Source organism: Solanum pennellii, chromosome 12 (assembly GCF_001406875.1).
Source record: "Solanum pennellii chromosome 12, SPENNV200".
In the NCBI taxonomy this organism is placed as follows: domain Eukaryota; kingdom Viridiplantae; phylum Streptophyta; class Magnoliopsida; order Solanales; family Solanaceae; genus Solanum; species Solanum pennellii.
The window spans coordinates 16,755,365-16,768,437 of NC_028648.1; the positions used below are offsets into that span (position 1 = coordinate 16,755,365).

Here is a 13,073-nt window from a genome sequence, read left to right on the forward strand (position 1 = left end):
TTTGCTTTGGTTATGGCTATACTATTATGTATCATACATATGGGTTTAAAACTATCAGATATGATTTGAGAAAGAAACCTAAAAATGTTCGGCTCTCAAATGTGGTGATAAGTTCTTTTATGGTTTCAAGTTTGGTAACTAGAATAGTTGTAATCCAAAATAAAATGTTTCATTCGAACGTGGTAGTATGTTTTGTCAAGGTATGAATCTGTAAGGTAAAAAAGATTGATCCCATTGGGTTATGAGCATTTTGAAGGACTAGTGCATGGTTTGGGTCGTATGAAAGGGCTTCTCTTAAGACTTTGGTTTAGAAGATAAGTTAAAATGTCATGGGTTGTTGGTCAAACGATTAGATTGCTACGCGAGTTAGCGAGAGTAACAAGAATATGGTATATTGAAGAGTTCAAGGTATTAAGAATTTGCATCATGAGAATAATTTAAGAAAGGTGAAGGAATAAAGACCTCTCGTATTGACCCTTATTTTGAAGTTGAAGGTTGTAGGGATTTTTTCTTTGAGTTCAGATATGACTATGAGATGTAAACTTGTTCGGCATAGACTTGTCAATGGTTTATCAACGACTATTATGAAGATTAAGTTTTGAATTGGGTGACATACAAGGATATGTGGAATATTTTTTATTATTATGTGGGGCTAGATTGTTCAAATTATGATAGGTGACTTATGGATGAACAATTGTATGGACCTCTGGTTATTGAGGATATTACTGGAATTGAAACTACCTTGTTAAATGGGACTACACAATTTGTTGTGATGAGTTATATAGACACTTTATGGTAAATAAAGATTATATGCTCATAGTATTAATTATTGAGGTGACCAAGAATTTTTCTCTATGTTTTTTTATTGAGGTATATGACAATGTGAATGGTAATTAAAACTTGGTATTTGAGAGATTGCGGGTATTTAACTTTGGGCGATTCAATAACTTTAATTTATCTCGACGAGAAGGTACTACAGATTAAAAATTAGTGTAATCAACCTTGGTTGAGAGCCGTATCTATCATGGAAAGAGAGAGCCATAGTTCAAAATTTAAGGAAGAGACAATGTGTTATATAAGAAGACTTTGATACTAGTGATGGTTTGAAAGCATGGTAAATGGCCAGTCTGGTTATGATATTAAATTAGTATTAAGAGTGTTGACTTCAGTGGAATATCATGAGGATTATGTAGGTTTGATAAATCGAGTATGTGCATGATTGTACTAAGGACCAAACTGGTTGATTGTGGGTAGTTAAAAATTAAAGGGAGTGGGTCATATGAATGGAAATATTTAATATGGACACTATGAAAGGAATATCTTGTGTTATTCGACCTTGATTCCATAAATTTTTATGTGACCGCCTACTTCATTCTGGACATGGTGTTTAGTTCTCAATATAAAAATTTTAGAATAGATAAAAGAAATATTTTTGAGCTATTTATAATTTCCCCAACAATAAATCTAAAGTTCCACGTGCAACCTGATCAACGACATTAGCCGGGATCGCAAAGCACGATTGGTGAATCATCCTTCATTCTTTAGCTTGCCCTTCTCCAACTTTAGGCTCCCATGTTCTCAACTAGCTTCGCTGACACTAGGCTATACCCTTGAATTCTCAGACACGTATCAAATCCGTACCTAGATGATTAAACGGTAACACTAGTACTCATTTAGTCCGTAATGTGGAACAGGAAGGGTGAAAATGTTTCATGTTTCAGGATAGAATGAGAACATTAAGATATACCCACTTTGGCAAATTACCCAATGGGTATTTGTATTGCCCATGTTGTCCTTTTCACTCTTGACTTAATTTAACACTGCACTCACAACATATGTTTGCAACTAAGGGTGTCAATTGGGAGGGTTGCGTTGAAATTGGTGATATTACAATGGGTTGAAATAGAAATTGAGTTGGGTCTTGACTCGCCCAAGTTTACTTTGGGCTAAAATGGGTTGGGTTCAAATGAGAAAAAAAAACAGGTTGGGTCTTGATCCATCCAATTTGACCGAATTAATCCCAACAATTTTAACATAGTGATACTTACCTTTTCTAATCACAATTTGAATATTAGCTCAAGATTTATTCTTTTAAAAAAAGTAACAAATGGATAGATAAATTCGAAAAGATGTTAAATATATAATAATTCATACTTTTAATAGAGGAACATATCTTAGTAAAGAGTTTTAATACGGGTTGAAATTAGAGTTTGAATTGGGCTCAATTGAGGATTCTACTAAAGTGGGTTAGGCTTGAATGAGTTAAGATTGAACCCGGTTCAAATTATCTTGAGCCCAATCCTTAATATTTTGGGTGGGTTACCTGTGTTTGTTTGAAAAGAAGAAAAATTTCAGTTTTCACAAATTTGGTAGCATTACAAACGGAACCACCGACAATCCGTAGGTTTGAACACGGACTGTAGATGGAACTGTGGTTGGGAATTTCTAAAGTTTAGGAAAAAAATGTCCTGTTCTAGTACTCTCTTACGGTTCACCAGGACAGTCTTTCCTTCAAGATATAAGTCGTAGGTAGTTTTTTATAGGTGAGTCCCAGACTTTTGATGGTCATGTACGGACCATAGGTTGACCAAAGGACCGTACATGGCTCCCATCGTTTGAAGCTCCAAAAACAAGTTTTTGAACCCACCGACAGTTGACCAAGACTCTCCGTAGTTGGACCTATGGATCGTGAGTCCAATCGTCGATGGGGTTCGACAGTTATTTGTAAAAGTGTTTTGGGTCTTTTCTTAATTGTTTTAACCCAATACTATGTCGTTTACCCTGTACTCTAGAGCTTGTATAATGATTTTAAATCACCCAATTCAATTCACTCTCCTAAATTTCCAAAAGTTTATCAAGTTCATCCTCCTAAATATTCCCTCTCTAAGAAAGAAGAAGTATAGGGGTTTCAAGATCAAGTCTCCAATCCACGATAGCTTTTGTTCTTTGAACTCCAAGGTATGATAATCATTACCTATGGAGCTCTATCCTCCATAAGGTTTCCAAATTCCACAATTTTGTAAAGTTAGATTCTCCAATCAAATCAAGGTTTTATTCAATTGCCATGAGTTTCTTTCATTGATCCAATTGATTATTTTACGTCTTCTTATGCATGAATTGAAGTAATTGTATGTTTTAAGTTTAATCCCCCATACATTGTTGCATAACCCATTTTTATAGACTATGATGATATTATATGATTTTTGAACTAAAGAAAAATGTATTTATGAAGATATGCATGTTCTTTATGAAATTGATGAAAAAAAATGATTTTAAGGGTCTTTGAGACTAAAGCATAAATGTTGTTGTGTTGTTGTACTGTGAAAGGATTTCTCACATAATATTCAATACATGAATGTGAATGAGTTTTCTCACACAAGGATTCTTAGAGTTGAAAGGTTCTCAACTAAACTTTGAATATAGATTTAGGAGCTATTTTAATGAAACCTAGCTTGGACTAGACAATTTATGTGCGTCCCATGTATGATAAGACAAGTGTCGATTACCCTTGTATCCTAATCATAATACAAGTAAAGGCTAATGACTTTTTCGTGGAATTTATGCTTAGCACCGAGTGGAGAAGAGGTGATTACCCATGTCCCATAAACTATCTGTCATCATAGGTTTGTCTTAGATAGACATTGCTAGTGGATCCACTTAAGCAAGAAGTGTATTGTTCTTACCTTGGAAAGTGATACATATCTTTTCGGTGTAGGATAGATACCGGATTACATGTTATAGATCACATAGTCTATATGCCGGTTAAGGATACTTCCCACAAAAATGATGAACTAAGGTTATTTCTAGAAGTATCTCACGTGTGTTTAAAGATGACTTTTACTTGCATCGACCAAGATCACGATTATGACGCTAAACCTCTTATGTTATGTTTTAACTTGGTTATTACATGTCATGGGAATTCCTTTTAGAACTATTTTGTAAACTTATATATTGCTATCAAACTCAGTACATTCTTTGTACTAACACATACTCTTGCGTACATTCTTCTAAAATTTATGGTCTAACTCTCCGATTCCACATCTTTGTGGTGAGCGTTCACATTAGTAACTTGTGAAGATTAGTTTAGTCCTCATGTTTCGAGGACCAAACCTTTTATTTATTATTGTATTTATATTTCCCTATTGTGAGTGATTTATGGGTTACGTCCCAATCACTATTGATGTACTAGATGGATTTGTGATTATGTTAGACTTCTATGTTGTTTTTGAGCAAATGTTTTATAATATAAATTATATTTTAAACTCTTTAACTATATTATCTTGTCTGATGTATGCTGAATAGCTTGTGCAGGGCCTTTCAAGGTCCTATGTGCCATGTCATGTCTGGGGGGGTGGGGTGTTGTTGGGTCGTGACAACGTTATTGAAAGCAATAAAATAAACTTTGGTTGCTCCCAAGAAGCGACTTATTTAACACCGTGGCATGACATAGTTCTTACTCATAAAACATCATCCTTGGGATTGGGGTCCTTTTTGCCTTGGATTTGGATGAGTGGAAATTGGAAACATCTAAGTTTCCAGGTTCTTAATTGACATAGAGTGGGACATAACTGTTTGAGTCAAAGTTGAGAAATTATTTCTCAAAATTTTCAACACTTTGTAGGACCCTTAAACCTTGATAACCATCCTATAGTCATCCTATCGAGTCCCTTGCGGTCCAATTTGCTTTTTTTGTTTGGGACGATCATGAGGTCGTATATAATATATCTATCTTCATGGTCTCTCCAATATCCTTTTATATCTCGCAAATCTCTCCAGCCATTATCCCTTTACTTTGTCCAACACTGCCCACTGTTTCTACCAACTGAATTTACCGATTTGAATTCACCCTCAAAGATATGATTGGATAACAAGTCAAGTTGAGTCATTTTCTCATCACGACTTTTGTTCTTATCCATCTGTTCCTTAATCATACCCAACTGTAGAGAAGATATTTGATCATCCCTAGTGTACCATGCTCGATTTATCTTGGTTATATCATTAATCAACATTGTATCAATTTCAAGCGGTTGTTGCATCATCCTTCATTAAATGAGTTGGTCAGTCGACCCTTTGTTGACCATATCAAGGGGCTATAATAAAAGTATTAATGCAACAAAATTTTCAGAACACCATGTGTTGGGCATTGTGACACTAACTTTTGAGATCACAACTAAGTCACATGGAGAGGTTCACCCTCCACTATATCTTAGTTTTACCATTTTCAAATCTTTTAAAGAACGGTTCTGTTAGTTCCTCCCACAAAGTTATGGAATCGTTTGGTACTTTGGTCATCCACCTTGTTGCTTTTACCTCTAAGGAGAAAAGGAACAATCTCAAAGGTATGGATTCTTCTGAAATGTTCTTAAATACGAAAGGCCCACAAAATTTTGGAGATGTTCATGGGGATCTTCAACAAAAAGAGCTTTAAACATTCGTCTCATCTGGATAAATTGCAAAATAGTTCCACTTACATGAAACATAACTCTCCCACTAGCAGGAGGTAATTAGTTTGCTCATATACTCTTGACAACATTAACATGCATGCCATTCATATCTCTCATGTTATCATTCTTCCTATAGGGACTAGCATCGTTACTTTCATTGTCACTCATATTTTCATGTTATCATTCTTCCTATAGGGACTAGCATCGTTACTTTCATTGTCACTCATATTTTCACTTAAAAAGGGGGAACAACAAAAACATCAACAAAAGTGTACTCTACTACAAACAAACAAGTTCAGTAATAAACATTACAAATTGAATTCTTAGTTACCCATCTTCGACAATGATGACCTTTTTAATAGCACTCAAATTACTCTAAAAAGATTCCAATATTAAGCAATCTCTAACAATATAAATACCCAACAAAAGATTCAGGATCAAATTCCATAGGGAGTGATCGAAATATAAGAATTTAACGAGGAAATTCAAAGTGGAAACCAATTCATTGTAGTAATTAGAACAAGTGGATGGACGATTCCACCAAATTTAAGATAAGGGTTTAGGAATCAATTAATGAAATTCAACTACATACAAAGATTTAGACAAGTAATAGACGATCTAGGGGTGTGGAGTTGGTATCACCATCAAACAGGAGTACAAGTGCTTGCTCAATAATGTTAAAAAAACATGGATATGTTAAGTAATCGTCAATGACACAATTCTTCTTTTCATATCAAAGCATCACATTATAGAATCACATTTAGTTCTCATCTATGTGAAATACAAATCAATTTGATACCTTACTAAAATCTATTTTTCGAGAAGATCTGGCAAGTAGAATTGAACTACAATTTCTCTTTTAAGAAAACTACAATAATCAACGACATGAAAATCATATTTGATAAAAAATTTAGAAACAAAGAGACACATCTTGTCATCCAATATAAAAAGAAAATAAGAGAAATAATTAATAGACGACTATTGTCATTATTTTATTATTATAATCATAATTCACTATAGTAAATTGTAATGATCGTCTCACGTAGGAGCACCTAAAATGATTTTGTTACACAATATAGTCATTCAATTATAAAAAAGTATTTATTAAATTCATATAATTTTTTCATAGAAGACAACTCTTCCATTAGTATGTCACTCTACATCATTTTGATCAATTATATATAAAGTTTGAGACTTTAATTTTTTATTTGACATTTATAGCAATACTTGTGTATTTAAATTAAAACTAATCCCAAAATCAAAACAAAATGCCTCCAACATCATTAACGCTTATGTAGTACTAACAAAAACACGACTTCTTGTGACAAAATAAAGGATTATGAATTTAAAAATTTGAGTAATGAACCATTAAAATAGTATTACAACAATAGAAATTCTGTTGTTTGTTCTTTGTTACATTACTTTCAAATACAACTACTTCAACTCAAAATAAATAATTGCATTATAATTGAAATTATAGAATATTTATGCCTCATCAAACATATAAAAAGTTTAATCCAGATCCTTGAAGCTTTTCTTCAATGATATGATTGAGTTTATCACTCATCTCTATAGTAAAGTAATTCTTCCAATCTCCAACTTCTCCTCTACGAAAGAAAATTTTATATTCCTCTCCAGTTGGTAACTTTCCATTGCTATTCACCTCCAAATTTCTCAAATTCTCAAAGCTACACATTTTTAATATATCATCCACTACTCCAGAATTTTCTTCCTCTATGGAAAAGGGACATTCCAAAAATTCAGCCAAGCGTTTAAGTTCAATTTTTGGTTTCTTTTTAATTTCTTCGTACATTAAAAAAATTACTTTTTGAGGGTTTTCTATGCTTTGTTTCCAATAATCCAACACGTGATTCCAAAACGGACCATAAAGGCTTGCCCCCTCACAAAAAAGATCAAACATTTCTTCAATAGACTTGGTATCTTCTTGATGAACTATTAAATTGTTTGCAAAATGCCACATAGAAATAAAAGTGTCCCTAGGATTTCTGCACAAGTAAACAAGTTTGGTTTTTGAATCCTGAACTGCTTTTGGCAAAGAAGTAAAGGGCACATGAGTTGCCAAGAGTCTAGGTGAAGTGAAGGTTAAAAAATTAGGGACTGGACCATCAATATAGAGTGTATGCTCCAAGAATGGAACTAGAACATGAGGGTTCTTAACAAGTAAAGGGTGATTAGATTCAAAAATAGGATGCTTAACTCGGTTCACCAGAGCGAATAGAAGTGACTTTAACCAAGTAGTTCCTGATTTTGGAATTGTAACAAGAATGATATCACTATCTTGAGCTTGAAATTGTTGTTGAAAAGAAATCACACGCTGAAGAAAATTTGGTGGTAACCAAAAACCTTGATAATTGTAGATATATGGTCCAACCCATCCCTTTTCTTTTGGTAGGAAAGAGAGCAATTTCTTGCACTCTTCGCTTAGGTTATCCTTTTGTAAATATTTTGGAGGAGAAGTCATGATTTTTAGGATTGAGTGTCTTCTTCAATTTTGGGCTTTTATAACAGATACACATGAATGATACACTTCCACGTGAATGCTTAGTCATACACTTCGCGTGAGCTCACCACTTCACATTTTTTGTGCCTTTCTGTTTCTAATAATTACTCTGATTCACTTTTTTGATTTATCTAGAGAGTTCTATCTATTAGCTTGAGTATGCCAGAATAGTTAGAGAGAGTAAAATTCATATTAATTTCAAGATGATTTGTTGGGGGTTTATCGTATCAATATTCTTTAATTTATAACCAAGAAAATCTAATTCAAACAACTATAAAAAATAATTCGACTTAACTATGTACTTCCTCCATTACTTTGAATTATCCCCAATAAACTTTGCACTTTTTAAACAAAAATATAAACGACGTGAATATTTTATTATAGTATCCATTTTTATTTATATATAGAATAGTCTAGATCCATAGTATCGAGAATCATCCCTACACAAGTAGAAATAAGGGTGATTTAGTCATTGGTAACCAACCCAAGAACACTCCAAATAAAAGAACATTCTTCTATAACAAAGTTCTCTTGTAACAACTACACATATTCAACTTTAGCTCCTTCTTATTTAGTTGAATCTTCCTATATTAGTTAATGATCATGGGCTAGCAAAGGCTTCCCAATTATATTTTTTTTATTCTTTTGGGCAAAAGAAGGTTGTAGAATCCTAATACATATACATTATTTGCATATTTTATAAGTAATTTAAACTACAATGAATTGATCTGGTCATAAATATTTATAAAAGTTAGAGAGTGTCCCAAAAAACGACTAAAATGAAAATTAAAAAATGTTATTCTTTCTTCACACAATTTATTATTCAGACCAAAAAATGTAAGCGTTTAAAAATTTGTCATCAAAAACAACTATTTGTTTGTGTTAAATGTATAAGAAATTAGAACATGAAAATAAATCACTCCCATTGTACTTATTTTTGTGATGTTAAGACCTACTTATTATTATCTCTCTTATTTTTTTTCTTACGTCCATTTTAAATCTTTAATGAGAAGTACAAAATCGTCTCAACAAGTTTGGGGGTCTAAAGTCAAATTTCGTAGAGCTGCCTTACTTATTAGTTGACATATACAAACTGAATAATTATAATATATAAATAAGGTGTAGAGAGGTAGAATTTACACATACATTATGAAGTAAGAGTGTAGATAACGTAAATTTTCAATGAAAAATATATAGCATAAAATTTTATAATAATAAAACCTTATTAAAAAATTGAAAAGTTTTTATGTATAATGATATCAAAATATCATTGACCTGAAGCTGATAAGTTGATATAAAGATATTAGAATAATGTTGATTAATTTTAGTGCTTCATATTCGAAGAAGACATTAACAAATAATATTTTGATCTTTTGTATAACACTAAACAATAGAATTTGCATAATATAGAAGGTTTGAATGTTTGAGAGATTTCAGAATATTCAATGATGAGAGAATAAATATAGTGAATATGGAATCAAAAAATTAAATATAATAATAATAATGTCATGATCCGAGTCTACACCCTGGACGTGACAGACACTCGAAGACCATTATTGGTCCCCAACCGAACCCTCATCCTGGATGAATACAAGCGGAAGATAAACTCAAGCATACAAAACTTAAAAAATGAAATAAATTCATGAAAAAATATTACAAAACTTTAACTCAAATAAAAAACTCAGAAAAAAAATATATATTCAAATCCCCATAAAATAAGAAACTTAAGTCTTTACAACATTTAACAAAATAAATTGAAAGGCTTCTGAAACTCTACTATCTATCTATGAAGCCTCTAAATAACAAAGATGGAAGTCGGGACAAAACCCATGACATCATGACAGAACTGAAAAGTAAATGAAATCCTCCGAAAGTAAGGAGGCTCACCAGAGTTAACTCGAACTCCATGTGGTATCAACAAAACTCCTGTTGATGATCCCGAATAATTGAATCTGCATCATGAAAGAATGCAGACCAAATGATCAATATGTGGAATGTCTGAGCATATAACGGAAATTCTAAAGCATAACATAATCTTGAACTTAATAAAAAAAAGGAAACATAATTACCTCTTTTCAAACTTACTGAATCTATGAATACTAAAGGATACTCAAAACTACTCAACTTACTCAACTCATAAGTACTCAAGAACAAGATATTCAACTCAAAGATATGATATTCTACTCTGGGTAATCAACTCTGGATACTAAACTCAATCTAAAACATCAATACACATGCAATATGTGGAAAGTTTTTAAAATAGTAGAAATCAACTCATTATATTGAAGAATACAATAAAAACTCATTTTTATATATTAAAACATAATATAATTCTATGGGAGTTTCTCTAATCGATAATGAGCCTAAGTGATGATATAATGTCTTGCTCACGTTGCCAGAATTGTCCTATACTTTGCCTTCATATAGGACAACTTAACTAAGTGAACCCACTAGTCTATACTAAAAAAATACTTAAGAATTCATCTAAAAAGCATTATCCTTTACTACCCATGATTGCTACATGGTTTATGGAGACTTGAGTTATCTGAACGTGCGTCCCCATATCGGTGCTCGATACTACTCCCAAAATGTACTTAGTTCATATGTTCTTAAAATAAAACTCTTTTTCTGCTAGTGCACCTGCACCCTGAAACAAAGGTGAGTATAATAGTTAGAATTCGCACAACTTCAGACATGCCCAATTTCAGGGTAGTGTGGAACAAGGAAGTAATTAGGCTCCTGCATGTGCTAAATGTGGTAAAACCCATCTGGGTAAGTGTCATGATGGCCAATTGGGTTGTTTCAAGTGTGGACAAGAGGTCACTTCATGAAAGAGTGCCCCAAGAACATGCAAGGTAGTGGAAATCAGGGCAGTAGAGCCAGTATTCATCAGTTGCTCCACCAGATAGGGCTACACATAGAGGAGCTACTTTCGATAATAGCGGAGGGACAAACCGTCTTCATGCGATCACTAGTCGTCATGAGCAAGAGAACTCTCCAAATGTTTTCACTAGTATGATCAAGAGAACTCTCCAAAGATTACTTTTGATGTTTATGCTTTTCTAGACCCAGGAGCAAGTTTATCTTTTGTAACCCCATATGTTTAAAATAAGTTTGATGTTATTCCTAAGAAACTCAGTGAACTCTTTTGTGTTTCTACACCCGTTGGGAAGTCTATTCTAGCTGAGCGAGTATTTCGTGATTGTTCATTTCCATCAATCACAAAGACACCATGTCTGATTCAATTGAGTTAGACACGATGGATTTTGATGTCATTCTAGGTATGGACTATTTGTTTTGCGTCAATAAATTGTAGGATCGAGTTGTATAATTCAAAATTCCTAATGAGCCTGTCTTAGACGGGCAAAGTAGTTTAGCAGTGCCTAAGGGTCGTTATATTTTGTATCTTAAGGCAAGAAAGTTAGTTTCCAAGGGGTGTGTCTATCACTTAGTTCGAGTTAATGACTCTAGTGTTGAGATACCTCCTATTCATGAGCCTTATGAATAGAGTTTTCCAACCTTATTTAGATATGTTTGTTATCGTCTTCATTGATGAGATACTAATATATTCAAGGAATGAAAAAGATCAGGCTAACCATCTCAGAATAGTTCATCAGATTTTCACAGATAAGGAGTTACATGCTCAGTTCTCTTAATGTGAGTTTTGGCTTGAGTCTGTGGTGTTCTTTGGCCACATAGTTTTCAGTGATGGAATCAGAGTTGATACCCAAAAGATAGAGGTAGGTAGAGTTGGCTTAGACTGACATCTCCAACTAATATTAGGATTTTCTTGGGTTTGGTTGGATATTATAGAAGGTTCGTAGAGGGGTTATCGTCTATTTCGTCCCATTTGACCAAGTTAACTCAGAAAACAATAAAATTTCAATGGTCTAAAGCTTGTGAGAAAAACTTTCAAGAATTGAAAAAGAGGTTGACTATTGTTTCAGTATTGACATTACCAGAAAATACTCAGGTTTTGTGGTGTACCGTGATACATCTAGAGGTTGTTTGGATTGTGTGTTGATGTAGAGTGGCAAGGTTATAACTTATGCCTCAAGACAGTTAAAGTTCATGAGAAGAATAACTCAACTCATTATTTAGAGTTGGCTATTTTAGTATTTTCTTTGAATATACGGCGTCCTTATTTGTATGTTGTTCATGTTGATGTATTCATTGATCACAGGAGTCTTGAATATGTGTTCACTCAGAAAGAACATAATCTCAGACATATGCGGTGGTTAGAATTACTCAAGGATTATGACATGAGTGTCGCACCCTATTTTGGAACCAGCTGAAAATAGTTTACAATATAATATGGCTGACACTCTAACTTTTGAAAAAAAGATTGTTTTGTTTTAGAGTCGCCACCTAAATTTTAAGGAAAATATTAGGAAAACCATTTTTTATATGTAAATGTTAACTTTGTTTTGATTTGCTAAACCAGTAAGATTCTGAGTAAGGGTTTTGGTTACTCGAAGGAAAGGTATTAAGCATCCCTCAAAGCCTATTCAAAGATAGTCCTTAAACTCAATTTTGTAAAATATGATTTGGAAAACTTGTTTATTTATTTATTTTTTCAAAAAATGACAAGTTAAATTAGTTAGTTTTAAAAAAAAGTGAACACAAGGTACGACATATATATGCCTTATTAAAATAGATTTAATAGTTGTATTATTATTATGTAGTAAGATAAATAAATAAATAAATGTACTTAAATGTATGATAAATTTATATGAAAAAATATATATAGTTGTATCATAATAAGCTTATCCTTAAAATATATAGATGTTTGAATTTCAAAATTAATCGCCTTGTTAAAACGGAAAATAAAAGTAAAATAGTAGTCCGGTGTGAATATATGGTAAAATAATGTGTATGTTAAAGTATAAATTTATAAAAAAAAATAAGTTTCATTTGTAAAAGTGATAGTATATATGAGAAAAATAATGTGAAAATAATAAGTTATGTATAGAGAAAATTATAATACAAAATTTGTACCTTTTTGCGTATGACATATATATGTGTACCTTGTATTTTGAACCCATAGAAATATCTAAAATCCTTGAAAATAGCATGTTAAGAAATTAAATGTTTTAGTAATATCTAAA

The 13,073-nt window shown here is 32.5% G+C and overlaps 1 protein-coding gene across 1 annotated transcript; it reads right to left on the bottom strand.

Annotated features, from left to right (window-relative positions):
• Window positions 1-6,823: 6,823 nt before the first annotated feature.
• Window positions 6,824-7,945, bottom strand: LOC107006129 (cytosolic sulfotransferase 12-like). Its single transcript, XM_015204762.2, has one exon. The coding sequence runs from the start codon at window positions 7,924-7,926 to the stop codon at window positions 6,940-6,942; it is 987 nt and encodes a 328-aa protein (XP_015060248.1). The 5' UTR covers window positions 7,927-7,945; the 3' UTR covers window positions 6,824-6,939.
• Window positions 7,946-13,073: the final 5,128 nt, after the last annotated feature.